This window comes from Juglans regia, chromosome 16, assembly GCF_001411555.2.
Source record: "Juglans regia cultivar Chandler chromosome 16, Walnut 2.0, whole genome shotgun sequence".
Taxonomy (NCBI): Eukaryota; Viridiplantae; Streptophyta; class Magnoliopsida; order Fagales; family Juglandaceae; genus Juglans; species Juglans regia.
The window spans coordinates 17,367,089-17,389,441 of NC_049916.1; the positions used below are offsets into that span (position 1 = coordinate 17,367,089).

Sequence of the window (22,353 nt, forward strand, 5' to 3'; positions counted from 1 at the left end):
TTTATTAATGTGTAGCTCTTTAAGATGTGTTTGGATATTAAAGTGAGTTGAGTTGAGATGATAAAATATTATTAGAATATTATCTTTTAATATTATTATTATTTTAGGATTTGAAAAAGTTGAATTGTTTATTATATTTTATATTGAAATTTAAAAAAATTGTAATGATAAGTTGAGAAGAATTGAGATGACACCCAAACTTAAACAGGATGGCAATATAGATAGATCTACATGGCCGGGTAGGCCACTTGTCGTTTTGGGTGGATCGTCTTTGAAAATAAAAAAACTCAGCAATATTTCCTTTCGGTTGTAGTTGGTGTTAATTTGACTAATGATATGCGCATTAAGCTAATTTGGAAGGCAACCTTTGATTAATTAATTGGGTCTTCCATGAGACGACTTTGGACTTGGGGGAGGATAAACTATAAACCGCCAACCTATCATGACCATATATATATATATATATATATATAATCACTAGGATGGTATCAACGTACAAAACACGTTTGTCTAGTTGGATAAAAATTATTTTAACAAAAATTATATGGTCTTGTACAAAAGAAATTGATTAATGATTAATTTAATGTATAAAAAAACAGATTTTAAAAAATATTTTTGAATAGTGATATGTTAAGTAAACTATAACACTTAGATGTTATTAACATATTACTTACTTCCGCATCTCTTCCATCAGAACTCCTCTTGACCTTTTCAATGTAGAGGAACTTTTCGAACATCCTGTCTATATCAATAGTCTCCGTTATTGCACTCCAAATTACAACGTTGACATTGCACCCTCAAGTCAAAAGTAGTAAAAAATTGGAATGTACACCCTTAGTCAACATGCCTTGTACATGTGAACGGGTGAGAATAACATAGATGCTGGATTCTTTTGCACGTTTTCATTCTACATTTTGGAGAAACAGTTTATTTCTAATATTTATTGTTACAAGAGAATGCATCAGCAGAAAAAATTTATTATGGCTCTGGTTATAGGTAGACATCATATATGAGTAACACAACTGGACCATACAGCTATCTTAGGAGTTCAAATCATTTATATGCGAGCTAAACCAACTCAGATCTATAGAATAAACAGTTCCAAGTAAAAAAACTGATATAGAGAGCCCAAAACAATAGCCATGAACCAACATTATATTTTAAAAATGGTGTTAGTTGAGTTAATGGATTAGGGGGTTTGTTTTATGGGCCTGCGAGCCCATTAAGGGTAGTGTCTTTCATTTACTGTTAAGTGACGGTCAATTGTTTTAGTTCATTTTCCTTTCTGTTAGTAGTGAAACAATATATCACTGTAGCACCGAACGTGATGGGTATGCATGAATTTACAAGATTCCTTTTCTCTCTCTACTGTTCATCTTCTCTCTTTTCTTTCTAATATTTTGGAGGATCCTACCCTCCATGTAGGCAACCTATCTTTTCTCCTGTATCCATTTCTTATCATCAATCCATAAACCAAATTCATAAACAAATTGTTACAAGTGGTATCTAGAGACAAAGTTCCTAAGTGACCTGTGATTACAATCAGTAAGAGAAGAAATAGCAGATGGCACTTGACTTGCGCAATTGGCAAAAGGTCTGCAATCACTCAACAAGTCCACTGAGTCACAATTTAAAATGCTGGAAACTGAAGTGTTGGCCCTCAAGAAGCAATCGGATTCTGTAGTGCAGCCGTTGGCGGCCTTGACTGTGGAGCTACAGCGGAAGAACAAGAGCAGTGGCTGGGTTCGTGGGGAATCATCTTCAGGTAGTCAGGATCAGTAGCTGGTATATGCAGAACAAGGGGGTGAACCCCCTCCACGCTCGGTAAGGCTTGATTTTCCAACTTTTAATGGTGAAGATCCAAATGGATGGATATATAAAACCAACCATTTTTTCTCCTACTATAACACCTTGCCCCAACAAAAACAAAGGCTAGCCTCCTTCCATATGGAGGGCAAAGCTCTAGTTTGGTTCCAAGATCTTGAAGAGTCAGGAGTTCTAAAGGAGTGGGAGGATTTTACCAAGGTCTTGTTGGTACGGTTTGGGCCATCTTCATATGATGACCCCATGGAGGCCTTAACTAGGCTAAAGCAAACTGGATCTGTCGAAGAATACAAATCAAACTTTGAGTCACTGTCCAATAGGCTTAGAGGGTTTTTGGAAGGGTATAAACTAAGTTGTTTCCTTAGCGGGCTAAAGGATGAGATAAGGTTAACGGTGAGGATGTTTCACCCAAACAATCTGTTAACAGCTTACAGCCTTGCAAAGATTTAAGAGGAGAATGTAGGCATCTATAAAAAAATCCATCACAACCGTGACACTGGAATTCTGAAATTACCTCCTGCAGCAACAAATAACAATGTTAAGTTTGGTCCTAAAGCCCTTGTCCCTGTACAAAAAATAAAACCACAACAAATGAAAGAGAGGTGTGAAAAGGGTCTCTGTTATTACTGTGATTCCAAGTGGAACCCAGGACATAAGTGTCAACAGCCTAAGATATTTTTGATTGAGGAGGTAACTGAGGAGCCCGAAAACATGACCAGTCTAGTAGAAGAAAATGAAAAAGATGATAAAGTACTCAATTTGACCACAAATACAGCCCAACCAAAAATTTCCCTTAATGCATTGATAGGGTCTTTAAGCCCTAAGACTATGAGAATCAAAGGAAGGTTGGGAAATCTAGAAATTGTGGTGCCGATAGACACTAGCAGCACACACAATTTCCTTGATCCCTCGATAGTCAAAAGGGGGGGGGGGCTTGAATGTGAATAATGGGGAGAAAATAAGAGTCAGGGTGGCGAATGGTGATTTAGTAGGCTGTGAAGGGAAGTGTACTGCTGTTAGAATTAAAATGCAAAGCCATACTTTCATTACTGATTATTATGTGTCAGTGTTGGCGGGATATGATATGGTGTTGTGAGTGCAATGGTTGAGGGAATTGGAGTCCATTTTATAGAATTTCAAAGAGTTGTCCATACAATTCCAGTATAATGAACAGGTTGTTTGTTTGCAAGGGTTATTCCCTTCTAATGTGATTGAACAAGGGAATATAAATCAAAATCATGGACTGGAAAGAAAGGGGGTGTTGTTACAATTGATCAAAGCCAAGGAAGAGAAGCTAAGTGGGAGTGTGCCTGAAGCTGTACAGCAGCTACTTGACCAGTATAAAGAGATTTTTGGTGAACCTAAGGGTTTACCCCCAAACCGAGCTCAAGACCATGCTATTCCTCTTTATCCAAACACTAAACCGGTGTCGGTAAGATCCTACCGATACCCTTACTTCCAAAAAGATGAGATTGAGAAAATTGTCAAATAGTTCTTAAGTATAAGAGTGATAAGGCCTAGTAACAGTCCCTATTCCTCCCCAGTGTTACTTGTGAGAAAGGCGGATGGTTCATGGAGAATGTGTGTGGATTACCGGGCTTTAAATAGTGTGACGGTGAAGGATAAATTCCCAATTCCAGTCGTGGAAGAATTGCTGGATGAACTCAGCGGATCTAAGTTTTTCTCTAAACTTGACTTGCGTTCGGGGTACCACCAAATACGAGTCAAATCTGAAGATATCCACAAGACTGCTTTTAGGACTCATGAGGGGCACTATGAGTTCCTTGTTATGCCTTTTGGGCTAACGAATGCACCATCTACTTTTCAGAGTTTAATGAACGACATTTTTAAACCATACTTGAGAAAGTTTCTGTTGGTTTTTTTTAATGATATTTTGGTGTATAGCAGTTCATTGCAGGAGCACATAAAACATCTAAAGTTGACTCTAAAGGTGCTGAAACATAATCGGTTGTTGGCAAAAATGTCAAAGTGTAGATTCGCAACGTTGGAAGTGGCTTACTTGGGGCATGTAATTTCAGCAGAGGGGGTAAAGGCGGACCCAGAGAAGCTGCAAGCAATGGAAGATTGGCCATTTCCTACTTCACTAAAGGCTCTAAGAGGGTTCTTGGGGCTCACCGGGTACTATAGGCGATTTATTAAAGGCTACGGCAGCCTTGCAGCCCCTCTTACCAATTTATTAAAAAAGGACCAGTTTGTGTGGAGCGAAGAGGCTAAGGAGGCATTCCAAAACTTAAAGAGGGTAGTTACTCAACCCCCGGTGTTGATCCTTCCAGATTTTTCTCTACCCTTTACAATAGAATGTGATGCGCGGGAAGTGCCATTGGGGCTGTTCTTATGCAAAAAAACAAACTAATAGTGTTCTACAGTAAGGCCTTGAAGGGAAGGGTGTTTGCCTTATCAACCTATCAAAAAGAGCTATATGCCCTTGTAATGACAGTGCAGAAATGGAGGCCCTATTTGTTGGGACAACCTTTTGTAGTGAAGACCGATCACCAAAGCCTTAAATATTTGCTAGAGTAGAAGGTGGGCACTCCCATGCAACAAAAATGGGTGTCCAAGTTGATGGGCTATGATGTGTTGGTAGAATATAAAAGAGAAAATGACAATATAGTGGCTGATGCACTGTCTAGGAGGGTGGAAGGGGAGAAATGCAAGGAAGAAGTGGTCCTTGCTGCTATTTCTTTGCCAACTTTGGATTGGCTAGAGGAGATTAAGCATGGGTATGGTAGTGACCCAAAGGTGCAAGACCTAACGTTGAGGTGTCAGAATGGGGATTGACCAGCTACTTATGCAGTGAGAAGTGGGTTGTTATTTTACAAAAACATACTAGTAATTGGTGAGGATCCAAAATTCAGGCAAAGGTTGCTGCATCTGCTGCATACTAGCCCTGTGGGAGGTCATTCAGGCTATGATAAGACCTTGCACAGGGTCAGAAGGGACTTTTGTTGGCAGGGAATGAAATTAGATGTTAAAAATTTGATTAGAGGGTGTGACACGTGCCAAAGTGTGAAGGCAGATCAGTCCAAACCAAGTGGCTTGCTACAGCCATTACCTATTCCCTCTCAGCCTTGGTCACAGATCTCAATGGATTTCATAGAAGGCTTGCCTTCTTCGCAAGGGCAAAATTGTGTGTGGGTGGTGGTGGATAGACTTACTAAATATGCACATTTCACACCTTTAGCTCATCCGTTCACAGCTAAAACAGTTGCCCAATTATTTACTTGGAACATATTGAAGTTACATGGAATGCCCCAGTCTATTGTTTCTGATAGGGACAACACATTCACTAGTCTGTTTTGGCAGGAATTGTTTAAAATTCAAGGGGTGGAGCTAGCTTTTAGTACTGCCTATCATCCTCAAACGGATGGGCAGTTAGAGGCTGTAAACAAAACTTTGGAAAACTATCTGAGGTGTCTTGCTGGAGATCGACCCAAAGACTGGGTCCATTGGATTCCCCTAGCAGAGTATTGGTACAACACTACTCAATAGGCATCAACTCGTGCGACTCCATTCGAAGCCCTCTACGGCTATTGCCCTCCTAGATTGTTGGACTACACTCCCGGGCTAGCTAAAACAGAAGTAGTGGAGGAAAATCTAAGGGTTAGGGATCAAATGCTACAGTTATTAAGGCATAATCTACAGAAATCACAGAACCACATGAAGAAATATGCTGATCTAAAACGAAAGGAACAAACTTTCACAGTGGGTGAGTGGGTCTACTTACGTCTCCAGCCGTACCGACAGTCATCGGTAGCTCGTCGTTGTAACCTAAAGCTGGTGCCTCGGTTCTATGGTCCATTTCAGATCATCCATTGCGTCGGAGAAGTAGCGTACAAGTTACAGTTGCCCGAGACGGCGTCCATCCACCCGGTTTTCCATATTTCTCAGCTGAAGAAGAAGCTGGGGACACAAATCGTGGCGATCCCCACTATACCACCAGTGGATTCCGACGGAGCCCTCAAGCCTGAACCTGTGAAGGTGTTGAATCGAAGGGTTCGTAAGGTGCGGAATTGACCTCAGACTGAGATATTGGTTCAATGGCACGGGATGGGCGAGGACGACGCGACTTGGGAGGCTTACAAGACCATCAAGATTTCTTTCCTTCACCTTGTGGGCAAGGTGATCTAAAGTGGGAGGCTTTGTCACACATCGTTTGAGCTATAGAGACAAGAGAAGAGGCATAGTTGAGAAGAGGAAAGTAGAAGTGTTGGGTTAGAAGGGGATGGTCTGGTCATGTGGGCCTTGGGCCAGAAAAGAATAAAGGGTGTTAGTTGAGTTAATGGATTAGGGGGTTTGTTTTATGGGCCTGCGAGCCCATTAAGAGTAGTGTCTTTCATTTACTGTTAAGTGACGGTCAATTGTTTTAGTTCATTTTCCTTTCTGTTAGTAGTGGAACGATATATCAATGTAGCACCTAACGAGATGGGTATGCATGAATTTACAAGATTTCTTTTCTCTATCTACTGTTCATCTGTTCTCTTTTCTCTTTAATATTCTGTAGGATCCTACCCTCGAAGTAGGCAACCTATCTTTTCTCCTGTATCCATTTCTTATCATCAATCCATAAACCAAATTCATAAACAAAGTGTTACATTAGGTTACAGATTTATAGTGATATTAGTAAGAACACGAGGACAAACTTGCTACTTGAAGAGAAACAAAAAAACCCTATTGGGTTGGAAACATTACCATCCCCAAATACTCAAATCCAATGTGGGGGAATGTAGGTATCCAACTTTAAGAGTTTGGTGAGTGTCATTTTCTCATCATCTCAATTTGCACCTTTCAACATCTCTCTACCAACTTTCAGACATTGCATGTACTGCGCCATGATTACTCTTGTATTTCAGAATCCATGTATCTCTGCAACAGGTTATACAGAAAATTTGAATTACTACAAAAGGTAGGTGCATTGATAAATTGAATCCTATGATCCAAATTAGATCCATCACGATTGATTACCGACCCAAACTCATTCACATGCTTTGCATTTTCCGGCCTTTTTTTTGGTCTATGCTATGTTTTTGGCATATTCAACTCATCCACCCATCTATTGCACAAATATCACAACATCTTATCATTCTCACTTTCAATTAATTTTTAATGTTTGACCTAAAAACCTCTGGATTCTTCTTCAGAATCAGAAGATAAGCTGAATTATCAAATGGATTATCTATCAGTTTCAGTATTTCTTGAACCATATAGAATTGACTTCAACGAGTGATATATGCATACATTCATTTTACTCCATTCTGAATCAAGGTCTACTCAGAGGATTGTTTTAATGTATCCATGATTTACTTTATGCAATATTAGACATACCCGGATCCTGTACTTGTAAACTGCATAGCCCTCGAACCCAGCAGCAACCAAGTCGAGAATAACAACCCAAACAAAGCTCCTGCTGACTGTTGTTATCAATAGTTCAGTAGTCGTCTCTATTTTCCAATTAATTTTCAACTCTGCATTAAATATTATATATTTTTATTATATATAAAAAAATAATATTAGATACTGTTTGTAGGTTGTGTTTGGATAGTAAGATGATTTCAGATACTCTATAAATAGTAATGAAAAAGTAATAAAAAACTAATAATAGAATATTGAATAATAATAAAAAGTAATAAATAGTATTGAAAAGTAAGTAAAAAATAATAATAAAATAATAAATAATAGTGAAGTATTTTGTCCATTTTTATTTTTAAAAACTATGGTCTATTTTGCACCCTCAAGTCAAAAGTAGTAAAAAATTGGAATGTACACCCTTAGTCAATATTCGAAGGTCGAGATTGTGTCATGTCGCCCTATTTTCACCCCATTTTCATTCAATAGGCAGAACTGAGAAAATAGTTTCTTTTTTCAAGTTTTAGAGTGCGTTTGGATGTTAAAATGAGTTGAATTGGGTTGAGTTGAGATAATAAAATATTGTTAAAATATTATTTATTATTATTTTAGAATTTAAAAAAATTGAATTGTTTATTATATTTTATGTTGAGATTTGAAAAAGCTGTAATGATAAGTTAAAATGAGTTGAGATGAGTTGAGATGAATTTTGATTCCAAACGAAGCCTTAATAGTTGAAGCGTGCAATATGTAAAACACCTATTAGCTGAAGGATGGAAACTGTATTATCTCTAAAAGAAAACAAAGCTTGTATACATGAAAATTCAATCATTAATCACAAATCCTAACAATTATAAAGAGCACAACAACCAACTCACCGAAAAACAGTAATAACAAGCAAACAAAGCAATGGAAAATACATTGAAAAGGCCCACACACATGCACACCCTGACAAGCTCAAGGTCGTCTGTCATACTTCATTGGGCTCATGGCCCATATCCTGTCTTCTTAAACTCATGGGTGATGCAATCAATGTCAACATCCATGGCATAGAGGAGCTTGGAAGACGTTAATGATTTGGCGAATCGTCGCGTAAAAAATCCGATTCCGAAAGTTTGCTCGATTAAGACTACTCTATTGATCGAGATTTGCGATTTTAGTTTTTTTATTTAGTGGAGTTTTAACTTTTAATCCTATTAGATTCGAAGATGAGTTGAGATGAGTTGTGAATAGTAATGAGATAAGTTGTGAATAGTAATAAAATTTATGAGTTAAAGTTAATGAATAGTACTGAATAGTAATGAGATGAATTGTGAATCCAAACCGGGCCGAAAATTTTTTAAATAAAATAAAATAAAGAATTCAACTTTTTTAAATCTCAAAACAAAAATAATATTAAAAAATATATTCTAATAATATTTTATTTAACTTTTTAAGTTTAATTTTAACTCATCTCATCTCATCTCATCTCTGAAAACAAACGAGACTTAGAGAAAATGATACAAGGGAAAATAGTGAAATAACAGAGATTATTTCACTATTTTATTATTAACCTAAAACAAAAGAAATAACAGAGAACGTAAATGATACAAGAGAAAATAGTGAAATATAGCTTGGAAAGTTGTAGATCCGTATTCTCAACCTTAGAGAAAATAAAAAAAAGCAAACATAGGGACTGTGGTGGCTCGTGAGGGACACGTGCCACCCTGGAAGTACAACGGATAGTCGAATCTGAAGAAACTGATGGCCCTGGTACCAGAAATATCATGTGTGGCTGCAGTAGAGCTCCCATTGCGATAGCGCAGGATGTCACTCGCACACTTTGGACCGCGTGTGTGGCTCAGGCGCCGCTCTGTTCGAAGATATTTTTCCACTGTTTGAAGGATCAACGCCTTGAAAATCTTGCGTTAGGGCGCGCAGTGGTCGTCGGGTTCCGAAGAACAATAGATCAGCATTTCACCATACTTTGAAAGAAATACATACAAAACCATAAAAAAATAAAAGAAAAAACTAGAGTGAAGATGAAGAAGGGATGAGGGAGGGAGGAGCCAAAGCTCCAACCCCCCTCCTCTAGTCTGGGTTTTTTGAGGGGGGCTGCTCTAGAAAAAAAGAGAGAGAGCGAGAGATGTGCTAGGGTTTCACAAAATTCCATCAAAGTTTCTCTTTAGAGTTAAATGTACTTAAAAGTCAAATACAAATACTTTTCAATTTCAAATCATTATTATTATTTTTTATCTAATAATTATCTAATCATTATAGCTTTCACAAACTTTTAAACAAAATATATAAAAAAAAAATCATTTTCAAATCTCAAAACAAAAATAATATTAAAAAATTATATTCTAACAATATTTTAACTTTATAATATTTTTATTAAACTTTTTCTCTTCCATTTTCCAAAATCCAATAACACATCTTAACTCAAACACATTTTACTACTATTCACAAATCATTTCATCATTAATTAAGCAAATTCTATTTCCATAGCATCAGCTCTTGGAAATAGTTTTAAAATAATTATATATTATATTTATTATTAATGTTATTTTGAGATTTATTTTGGAAGTTATAAGTTGTTTTGAAAATAGAAGAGTTATAAAGAAATGGGTCTATAATAAATTATATAAGTTGTTTTATATAATTTTAATATATATAATATCTAGACATTACTACATGAAAACTTAAAACTATGAATTTCTATAATAAATACAGAAAATTCTACATTTTTAATATTTTATCTCTCCAAATTAAAAAAAGTATTTTGGAATGAGAAAACTACAACAAATCTCGTCCCATTCCCTGTTAAGTCTAAATAAATGGTAGTGATAGGATTACTAAATAAATAATGGAATCATCCTTCAATTTCACCAAACATTAATTCTTTACAATTATTTTACAGCTTACTTTCAATCAATCGATACAATCTTTTGGACATTAAAACAAATTTTAATATAATAAAATTGTCCTAAACTATAAAAATTTTGGACATTTATTTTTAAAAAAATGAAATTCACAATTAAAAAAAAAAAATACACACAAGAATTACATTACTATCATTTCTCTTTTCCTGTTACCAAACATCAGTTGCCACAAATGTCTCTGTTCCTTTTCCTCGTTGTTAATCCACGATATTGTCCTTGACAGTGAATCTTCGATTCCCAGAGCATATTGCATCGTGCAAAACTCCGAGTCCTACGTCCGAACATGTGAATACTAAACGCTGCATCCGACTCTCGTCGTCGCCCACAACATTCCGAACACTCCCCCACCTGCATGCACCGTCGGCGACCTCGCACAAGATCAACTCCCCTGGATCCGACGGGTTGTGCAAGTACGCGAATTGACCCATCGTGTTCAACCCAATCGACGGTAGGCAAGCGCTCTCCCCTTTCAGCTTTCCTACCAGCTCCTCCGGCATCTCGCCCATCTCCCTTAACTCCACCATTTCAGTCCCCTTCATGGCTTCCCACAATTTTACGCCTTTCACATTCTCGCTGTCTCCGATTAGGCCCACCACCACCATGCTGTCATTGACGAATCCAATCGCAGAGGAGAAAACGTGCTTACCTGGTCGCAGATAGTACGGCCCGTACCAGGTCTTGGTGCTGGGATCGAACGAGTGCGTTATGCCGGAGCTTTTCTCCGTCACGTACATCTTGTGCTCATCCACGGCTACGGAGAGCCATAAGGAAGAGGGGGAATCCTTGAGGACGGTGGGGATCCATTGGCAAATGTCCCATTTACCGGTCCTCAGGTCGTAGGTTTCCAACGGAAGCGGATCATCACCTAAGTCGAAGGTTCCGCCGGCGACAACAACGCGGTGGCCAACCAGCGCAACGATCGGGTCGGTCCGCCAAACGAGCGGGGCGTTGGCGCGGTACCATTTAAGGTGGAGCGGGTCGAATGAGAAAGCGAACTGGAGGGATGTCTGCATGTAGAGGAGGGTCGAGTGCGAAGACCGGAGGGCCGAGACGTGATTGATCGGCGGCTGATCGATCTTCAGCCACACGCCGGAGCGCGGGTCATACGCGTGCGCCGTGGTGGCGTAAGGGTGGCGAGTGCTCTGTTTGTGGACAATGAGCCAGGGCTTGATGGGATTCAGGTGCCGAAGAGACGAGAAAACGGCGCGATTCCAGGTGTTAGACACGCAACGTGCGTGCTCGAGATCGATGAGAGGAACGTGCGAGAGGATAATCTCCAAGACATCTCCATGGATCGAAGCAGTAGCAGAAGCTTCTGCTTCTGCCTTTAATTCCTGCTGATTGTTTTCTTCCATGGATAAAGAAATGGTGTTTGAGCCTTGAGGCCTGGTTTTAGAAGTATGGAATCTATGGATGGGAATCGGGATAACCATAAAAAAAAAAAAGAAGTAAACATTTATCAATAGAAAGTTCGTGGTTTTGACATACCGTAAGTGGACCCACCACAAGGATGAAAAATATTATCTCCTTTTGGTTTAATTTAAGTTTAAAATAAAATCATGTGACCCGGTCTAAAGTAGTGTGCAACACATTAGAGATATATAATGACATGAACCATATACTTTTACTGAATAGTAAATGTGAGATTGTTGAACTATGACAACAACAACTTATATTTATATATTATTTATAATTTTCATTGGCATTAAAGGTCGTGATCACCTCTGCCCTGTTTCGAGAAATGTTATTATTTATTTTTAATTTTGTTATTTTTAGTCACATGACTTATAATATATCATATTAGTAAATATAATTAGTAATGTTGGAAACGTGTTTTAAAATGAAAAATTCTATTTACAGTCTCTAAATAGAAATTGTATGTACAAGTTTTTTATTAAATTGAAAAAATTACTATTTTAATAAGAATATTATTATAATTTTATGAAAATTTAAAGATAAAATTAATTAAGCTTATAATACAGTCTTTATTTAGAGACTGTATATAACATTACTATTTTAAAATCGCTTGAAAAACTTGTAAAAAAACTCAGCAATATTTCCTGTCGGTTGTAGTTGGTGTTAATTTGACTAATGATATGCGCATTAAGCTAATTTCAAAGGCAACCTTTGATTAATTGGACTTGGGGGGATAAACTATAAACCGCCAACCTATCTTGACCATATATATATATATATATAATCATATGCCAAAAATATAAAGACAGATCAGAGGTTCTAAAGAGAGAGAGAATATATATTTTATATAAATTTATTGTAAGAAAAATGATTATTTTAGTAGAAAGTTGTTATTTTCGTAAGAAATAAGGATTGAAATAAGCTTTTTCTCTTATAGGAACATTACATAACCTAATGAATTAGATAATGTTTTGAACTATTGGTACTAATTGTATGCACAATAGTTTTTAAAGCATTGAAAATGGTTTTAGAAACAGATGACCAACCCTCGTGTTAAAGCCTTTACATTCCTCAATTTTTAAGCGCTTGTAGATTTTCATTGCCACTTCGAAATAAATTAGGAGCCAATACTGTTCACCAACCCATCATGATGATCAACAACCGCCTAGGCCCAACACGGAACTGACACAGTTGAACCAAAAAAAAACAACTTCGGATAGAGACAGACATTCAAGCTTTCATGCATGGGATAGAAGTTGCACGTACAGGTTGTGTTGGAATTTTGAGCTGAATTGAAATGAATTAAGTTTTTTTGTGAATAATGGTGAGTTAAAATAGTAGAGTAATTCTTGTGGAGTCAATTTAAGTTGAATTTAGATATATTTAGATGTTAAAATGATTTTAAATATATTTATGAGAAATTGAAAAAGGTTGTAGGTCCTACGTGTAAAGAAGTTTTGAGTTTGATGAGTTTACTGAATTGATCTTAGTAGAGTCCAACAACCAAACGGGGCCGAAGACACTCTAATCAAAGCAATTGTTGTAGCTATGATGGATTGGATTTAAGGTTATGTTTGAATATTGATATGATCTCAGATGATTTGTAAATAATAGTAAAAAAGTAATAAATAATAATTGTTAAAGAGACACATTTCCAGAATTCTATATCATTGTATTGCATGAGTAAGTATCATTTTATACACACGACAATGGAATCTTTCTGTTACAAATAGAAAATAATAAAAAGAATAAGTCATCTTCTAGAATACACTAATGTGACTCTGGTGAAATATTCACAACAGAATGGTCTATGCTAATACGCTCCCTCGAGTCTAGTGGGGTGTCACCAATAATGAGACTCGAACGAAAACTAGAGAACTTGTCTGAGACTAGGGGCTTTGTAAATACATTAGCAATCTAATCCTTTGAGCTACAAAATGAGACATTGAGGTCTTGACAGCAACTCTATCTCTCACAAAATTATAGTTAATGTCCATGTGTTTGGTTCTTGAGTGGTAGACAGGATTAGCCGAGAGGTAAGTAGTCCTAATATTGTCACACCACAAGATAGGGGGCTTGGGTAAGAAAATTCCTAACTCGTGAAGCATGGTTTGGAGCCAAATTAATTTGGCAGCTGTGGAGGCAAGAGCCTTTATATTAAGCTTTTGTGCTTGATTTGACCATTGTCTTTTACATTTTGGAACTCTATGATATAAGATGATCCCCTAAATTGAAATTTGGGAATTCAATCCGAAACTTCTAAATAAATTGATTTAAATCAAAATGCTAAATCAATTTATTTAGGGGTTTTGGATTGAACCCCCAAATCAATTTAGGGGTTCAATCCGAATCCCTAAATTGATTTCGGGATTTCAATCCAAAACCCTTAAATTGTGTTGGCTTTGTACTTTGCCTTATTTTTTCATGTGTAGTGTATTATTATGATTTTTTTATATCTTGTGTTGATTGATTTTATAATTTATTATTGTGTTGTGGAATCAAAAATGTCTTGTCAAAGAGATTTCAGTGACAACTCTCCTACCCCTACTAGTACCTATGCCCCAGACCCTAACCCTACTCCAACCCTTGGGAGTGGGAGTACACCTTGCCCTCCCCTAAGCCCATACAAGGTAAGAAACCTGTTTCTATAGTTTACTCTAATTTTACCAAACTAGAGAGTGGTGACTACAATAACCCCCAAGCTAAATGTAATTATTGTGGGAAAATATATGGATATCACTATAGGAAATATAGTACATCTCAATTAAATGTCCATTTAGAGGAATAATGCAAGAAGAGTCCAATATTAAGATCCTTACTAGAGATGAGTCAATCTAGACTAGATATTGGACTAAAAAAAATGACGGATGAGAGTAGTGAGGGTCTAACGTTGAAGGGGTTTACAAAGTATAATGCTGGTGAGTGTAGAAGAAAGTTAGCTCATATAGTTATCATAGATGAGCTATCTTTTTAGTTTGTGGATGGGAGACAGTTCCAAGAATTTGTCCAATAATTGAAATCTAGATTTACGCTTCATTTTTGTCACATTGTGGTAAAAGATATTAAAAAGATGTACTAGAAATATAAAGATATTTTGAGGGGCCAATTGGCGGGTTTGATAGTTTGTCTCACTACCGATACTTGGACTTCTGTCCAAAATTTCAATTATATGTCTTTGACTGTTCATTTTATTTATTCTGATTGGATTCTTCGTAAAAAGATTATTAAGTTTTATCAAATAACTGATCACAAAGGTGAGATGATTAGGAAGGCCTTGGAAGCCTCAATAATGGAGTGGGGGTTGGCACGGGTTTTGACCTTTTCGGTTGATAATGCATCGTCTAATGATGTCGCCTTGGGATATCTGAAGACTTATCTTTGAAAGACAAATAAGACATTCTTGGGTGGTGAATATTTGCATGTTAGATATTCTACACATATCCTGAATTTAATTGTGACTAAGGAGTTGAAAGATGTTGATGACTCGGTTGAACGAGTTAGAATGACTGTGAAATTCGTGAGGTATTCTCCTTCTAGATTGGAGAAATTCAAGATTGCTGTGAATACTATGGGCATAACATCGAAGAATGGTCTTTGTACTGATGTTCCTACCAGATGGAACTCAACCTTCTTGATGTTGGAGGCGGCCCAAGATTATAAGGCGGCCTTTCAATTATTGAGTGATGAAGACATTCAATATTTCAAATACTTTGATGAGCACGGGGGATTAGGAAAGCCTAATGATGCTGATTGGGAGGTAGTTTCTACTTTTGTTGATTTTCTCAGACTTTTTTACAATGTCACATTGAAGTCATCTGGTTCTTTGTATCCTACATCCCATGAATTTTTTCAACAAATATGTAGGGTGAAAAAAGAATTAGACGACATGTGTAAGGGTTCCAATCGAAGGATGAGGGGGATGTCATTGACCATGAGGGTCAAATATGACAAGTATTAGGGAGATTTGACTAGACTAAAATATTTTGTTATATGTGGCTGTTATTCTTGACCCCGTTTGAAAATTTAAGGCATGTAATATGGTTTGAGACTTACGCACGATCAGACATGGGTTGATTTTATTGGTAAGATGACCCGAGATACCCTGGCTAAATTATATGATGAGTTTAATGTAATTAAGGGTGATACTGCATCTACTACACCTACACCTACACCTACCCCAACACCTCCTCCAGACACCGAAGCAATAAAGAAGCGTAGATTGGCGTGGACTAAGACCCTCGCACATAATTCCACACTAGTCCGTCAATGTATGGAGGTGGTTTCAAAATTAGAAAACTATTTTTTAAGGGATCTTATTCAAGATGATGATGGTTTCGACATATTAGGATGGTGGAAGGCAGCAACAAAGAAATATCTCATTCTTTCTGAGATGACCCGCTGTATGTTGGCCATCCCTATTAGCACCATTTCCTCGGAGTCAGCCTTTAGTATTAGATGACTCATATTGGATCCTTTCTATAGTTCATTGTCTCCTATAACTGTGGGGAGGCATTGATATGCACACAGAGTTGGACGATGAGAAATGATATTTATGTTCTGGATGTTTTAGATTTTAAGGAGACCGACGAAGAGGGTGGTGGTGATCAGTTTGGATTTGGACCATCTGGTAATTGTTGTTTTTATTTTATTATTTTTATTTATTTATATTCATTTTGATTTCATCGGTATTAATTTTAGTATTCATTGTTGTAGCAACACATGAGACGACTCAGACGATGTCTACCTCTATTACAATATGAATATGTGCTTAAGCCTCAAAAGACTACCCATCCGGTTCGTCCCAAATGTCACAGTCAAAGACCCAAATAACTCTATGCCTCTATCTTTAGATTCTTAATTTATTAGAATATTGAAATCTGAATCATTTGTACGTATTATGTATTTGATTTGTAATTTTGTAATATTAATACAATGTCCCTTGGACAATTTTTTGTTTGTAAATTTGTAATTGTTTAGACTTTCTATTTTATTTTTGTAATAGCTTAGTTATTATTATTATTTATTAGTTTATTAAATATTAGGTAGTAGACTTGTAGCCTGTAGTAATACTTCATTAGAGTCTAAATTAGTAAATTAGTAAATTTGTATAATGTATATATTATTTTTGTTCATGTAACTTTTTTTTTAATCAGGTTTTATAATCTTTTTTTTTTTTAACTTCTAATTTTATGGAGCTATTTCTAGGCCAAAGGCCCAGTTAGAGGGGAGGGGGGGGGGGCGGACGGATTGAACCCCCAACCCGCAGCCCGTTATCCGAGATGGGGACAAAAATCAAGACCCTGCCCATGTGGGGGCGGGGTGGGGGGCTATGCCGTCCCCGTAGGGGGCGGGTAGCACCCTCAGGATAGTGCATAAATTAACATACTTTATTCACTGCAAAAGATATGTCATGTATTGTAAATGACAAATATTGTAACCCACCAACAATACTCTTGAAGAGTGTACTGTCTTCAAATGAAGGAGAATCAAATTAAGAAAGTTTGAGTGCAGCTACCATTGGAGAGCTCATTGATTTGACATGTTATATATTGCTTCGAGTTAGCAAATCTTTGATATATTTGTGTTGAGACAAAAATAATCCAAATTTGGAATAGTCAATTTCAAGACCAAGAAAATAGGACAATCGACCAAGATTTTTTATAGGAAAGGCCATGCCCAAATCACGGATAAAAGTTTCAATAGCCCTCGGCTTTGAGGAAGTTATAACCATGTCATCAACATAAATCAAAACAAACATATGCAGATCACCACAATGTAAAATAAATAGAGAGAGATCTGATTGTGAAACAGAAAAGTCATACCCATGCAACCAATAGGTTAATTGAGCAAATTTGGAACTTTCAGGTCAATAAACCCTTGGGGCTACTGCATATAAACAATGTCAGATAATTCTCCATGCAAAAAGGCATTTTCGATATTCAATTGGTGCAGAGGTTAGCCAAAACTAACAGCAATAGAAATAACCAATCGAATAGTGGATGGTTATACTATAGGACTAAATGTCTCATTGTAGTCAAGGCTAGGTTGTTGGTGATAGCCCTTGGCTACCAACTTGGTTTTTCTACACTCAAAGGATCCATTAGGTGCAATTTTGTTTGATATACACAACAACAACCAAGTATATTAAAAGAGGGACGATGGGGTACCAAATTCCATGTGTTATTCTGAAGGAGAGCAGTGTGATCTTTGCTCATGACCTCACGCTACTTAGGAAACTTTGAGGCAATTGAGAAACTTGAAAGCTCATATGGAATAGTGCTCGTGGTGAGGAGGCAGTGCTGCCGTGGATAGGGAATAGTGACATTTGTAGAAACTCGAGGCCAAGATGAATGAGTATGACTACGGGTTATGATGAGAGATTGTGGAGGACGAAGAAGAGTTGGAGAAGGAATAGATTGATGCGTGATAGAGGGAGGGGGTTTGGGAGAAGAGATGGGAGCAGGAGATCGAGAACTTTTAGGAGAAGAGGGATTACGGTTAGATTGATCTAAGAGGGTATGGCTTGATGAGATTAAAGGATGGATTGGACCTGGGCCTAGGTTGAGTATTGAGGGAGAAAATAAAGAAAGATGGGTCGTTTGAGATGAAGAAGGTATGAAGGTATTATTGAGCTTCGGTTAGTGAAAAGGAAAGGAGGTTTGTTCCCTAAGATGTGTAGATGGCAGTGAGAAGTGAGGATTAGAGGAAAGAAACACGTAAAGCCCATTACGGGTTGGTCCTATAAGGGGGATGTTCTTGCTCCGATTGTCCTTCACAGAGAAATGGGTAGAGTGAAATTCAAAAAAACATGAATTGCCATTGCAGAATTGAAGTACCAAAACAAGATTTTTGGTGATGTTTGGTACATGAAGTAAATTATGTAAAAAACAATGAGGAGGAGTTTGATGAGAGAGTAGAGTCACTGAGATGTTGAATAGGTAGGCATGCTCCATCTCCAACGCGAATTGCCTCACTACCACTGCACTGTTCAAATGATAAATTCAAGTTGCTCAGATCGTTGGTGATATGGTGAGTGGCGGTTGAGTTTGGATACCAAAAGGTGTCGGTGAAGGAGCTGGGTGTGGTATAGTTGGCTGAGAAGGATCTGGGTGCATCATTTTGGTATGAATGATCAAAATGGTGTTGACACTAGAGGGCAACATGCTGAGATTTATTGCATACTTGGCATATGAGCCGAGGGCTACCATGTGTTTGTTGAAAAGATCTTGAGAAATTGGGAGTGTATCTGCCACCACGGCCATTAGATCGACCTCTACCTCGGCCTTGTCTGCCCCCACGAGAAAAAGTTCTTCCGCATTGATCTTTTCCTCCACTAGCACTGTAATTAACAGAGGGTTCAAAAATATTTTTGGAAGAGTGAGTTATACGGCTCTCATGTATAAGCAGTAGATGATAGAGTTCATGGGAAGAAAGTGGTTCGGATCTGGTACTAACATAGGTCACGAAGGACTCATAGGCTGAACCTAAGCCAATAAGCAAATAGGTAACAAATTCCTTGTTTGGGAGAGGGTTCCTAGTAGCAGCTAATATACCAGCAAGTGACTTAACCTTCCCAAAGTAATTAGAGATAGATTGATCTCTTTGCGGAGATGTTAGTAAATTGAAACCTGACCTGAAACTCCTTGGCTTGTGAATGAGAGGCAAACATGGAGACTAGAGAAAGCCACAATTCTCTTACTGTAACAGCAGAGAGCACATGTCCAATTACCGATTCGGAAAGGGATGAAAAAAGATGACACTAAGAACTAGTTGATCAGTTCGTGTCCAGAGAGAAAACCCTAATTTGTTTTTGGTGGACCATTAGAAACAACAGGTAGAAATTGAGGAGGACATGGAAGTGTGCCATCAACATAGCAATAGAGATCTTGTCTTCTAAGGTATGCTGAGATTTGAACTTTCCATAGAAGAAAATTGTTTGTTGTTAGCTTGATAGTAACAACATGGGAGAATGAGGATATAATGGAGGAATTTGGTTGAGAAAGGGAGCGAGACGTGTGCGTAGCCATGGACCAAGGAGACTGCTAGTTGAGTAGCTCTGATACCATGTTAGAGAGGCATGTTTCCAGAATTCTATATCATTGTATTGCATGAGTAAGTATCCTTTTATACACACGACAAGGAAATCTTTCTGTTACAAGTAGAAAATAATTAAAAGAATAAGTCCTCTTCTAGAATATACTAATGTGACTCTAGTGAAATATTCACAACAGAATGGTCTACGCTAGTAGTAATGACCTGTTTGTAAATAGTAGTGAATAATATTGAAATAGTTTGAGGCTACTTCACTTACCAAACAGTGCCTAGATGCGACCTCGTAACCCTAGATGCGATTTGCAGGCTCACAAGAAATCAAGTTGCACATGCACAAAGATCCAACCATTGATCCCCTCCAAAAATTAGCTGCCTTCGCCGATCATATAAAGCTTAAAGGGAATATCTTCAAGCATATGGGAATGACATGAACAAAAGCAAAGCTATATACCAAACATTAATTTGGGTGATCTTGGAATTAATCCTCCAAAAAAATCATCACTTATATTAAGTAAACTTACAAAGAGAGAATATATTTATATTTTTTATTTTTTACATACTTAATACATTACTGATGTACTGAAAACTTTTCACATTAGCTATGTTAAAGCAAAGTATGTGGTGTAGGCAATAATTTTAACTCCACAGCTATCTTCTCCTTTCTTTTCTTTCGTTTTCTCCCACAACTTGCATATTTCTCTCCAAAAGAGGAGATCTTCATGGATCGCTTCAACAAAAATAGTTGGAGTATACATCTAGCCTTGTTTATTTTTACAGATGAGATTAAATGAGATGAATTGAGATAAAAATTGAAAATTGAAGAAAATATTGTTAGAATATTTTATTTAATATTATTATTGTTTTGAGATTTAAAAAGTTGGATTGTTTATTTTATTTTGTATGATAATTTGTGAAATTTGTAATGTTTAGATAGATCAAATGAGATATGTTGTGAAAACAAATAGGGCTCGGCCTGCTACTGGTACCAATACTAGCAGGACCGATAAGTATATTTTTGTTTTGTTTTTGATTTTATCTATTTTTTAAACATTTTAAATATTTTTTTTTTCTAAAAAAATACAAAAATTCATTAATAATCACTTCCTTAATCATTAATATTTTGTTAAAAAAACTATCGGTCAAACTATCGGTCCACTTAACATTTCTCTGCATCTAAATATTGATGGGTCATCTTTCAACTAACAAAACCATCTTCAAGACTAATTCTTTCTTGATGTAAGTCAAGAAAATATGACATCATAACTATACACTTTACTCTATTTAATTAAGTATTCTACGTGTTGAATCCAATTATTGAATGAGAGTGTCAACTTATAAAAACTATTATTGAAGACTACTCTCCCTCTGGTAAAAATTGCTCAAGTATGTTACATATCAGATCACTATGTGAAAGTTTTCTAGTGTCAACACAATCAATATCACATAATTCACAATAGTTGAATAATTTATAAAAATTTCCCTTTTATTTTGTTGCTACATAATAGTTGCACCACTAACTATTATATCTTTTTATATATATAAAATACCTATCTAATAGAAATTGTTGGTTTAACGGTTTTTTATTATTATTTTTTATTATTATTTTTGTTAAATTTATCAATTTGCCCGTTATTTATAAATCCCTAGCCATCATAAAAAGCAATCTCATTATAAAAGCAATCTCGATTAAAATAAAAAATAAAAAAACTCTTTATATTTATTCTAATCTGACAGATTCATGCATCTGTAAAAGGAATGCAAATGGCCAACCAATCTGCCTTGAATCTTTACGTGTTTTTCAAGGTTACAGGGTTTTCTTAATTAATTATTAACCAACCACTTAATTTGAATAGATCAATAAAGATCCATGTCATCTGGACGCCACAGATGATTTGACTACGAAACTTTTAATTTTTGTCCTGATTCACCAATATCTTATCAAAGGAATACAAACAATTGTCTTCTTTGAATATAAAAAGTGTTTTATTTTATTTTATTTTATTTAATTATTATAAATTTTTTAATTTTTTAAATTTTTATATAAAATATAATAAATAATTTAAATTTTTAAATTTTTAAAATAATAATAATAAATAATATTATATTCAATTTTTAACTTTCATCTCAACTCATCTCATTCGATAATAACTACACTATCCAAACCGCAACTTATAATTAGCCAGTCTCATGCACGCTGAATCATGATCAGGTTATAAATTAGAGTTCTTTACAGCAATATTTCGACTGTTCATTAGAGTATCTAGATCCAGTTCGTGGGTGTACACCGACGCCCCGGCCATATTGCCAACGGTCCCGACTTCCAGTTCATGAGGTTCTTTTATAAGATACTAACCAATTAATAAACTTCCGCATGCAAGACTTTGGCCTTGTTTGCTTTCAAAAATGAGATGAGATTAAAGTTAAAAAGTTGAATAAAATATTATTAGAGTATATTTTTTAATATTATTTTTATTTTGAGATTTAAAAAAGTTAAATTATTTATTTTATTTTATATTAAAAGTTAAAAAAATTATAATAATTAAATAAAATAAAATGAGATGAGATGAGATATTTTTCCAAAACAAACGAATCCTCTATTTTCCTCACGAATTGGAAGTCCCATCACTACAAGAAAAGCGGGTTTTTGCGGCGCACAAAATCGCCGCAAGAACCTACCTTAATCGCTACAGATGATAAATTTCGGCGATTTTTAGATCGCCGCACGTTCGACGAAATAAAGATGCCTTTTCTGATAAATCGCAGCGAAAGCCAAAAC

The 22,353-nt window shown here is 36.3% G+C and overlaps 1 protein-coding gene across 1 annotated transcript; it reads right to left on the minus strand.

Annotated features, from left to right (window-relative positions):
- Positions 1-10,024: 10,024 nt before the first annotated feature.
- LOC108981036 (F-box/kelch-repeat protein At1g23390-like) lies at positions 10,025-11,536 on the minus strand. Its single transcript, XM_018952108.2, has one exon. The coding sequence runs from the start codon at positions 11,462-11,464 to the stop codon at positions 10,307-10,309; it is 1,158 nt and encodes a 385-aa protein (XP_018807653.2). The 5' UTR covers positions 11,465-11,536; the 3' UTR covers positions 10,025-10,306.
- Between the last annotated feature and the right edge of the window lie 10,817 nt (positions 11,537-22,353).

What these genes read in the sequence shown, in the direction of transcription:
- LOC108981036 (XM_018952108.2), bottom strand. Translation starts at nt 11,464, where the DNA reads ATGGAAGAAAACAATCAGCAGGAATTAAAGGCAGAAGCAGAAGCTTCT.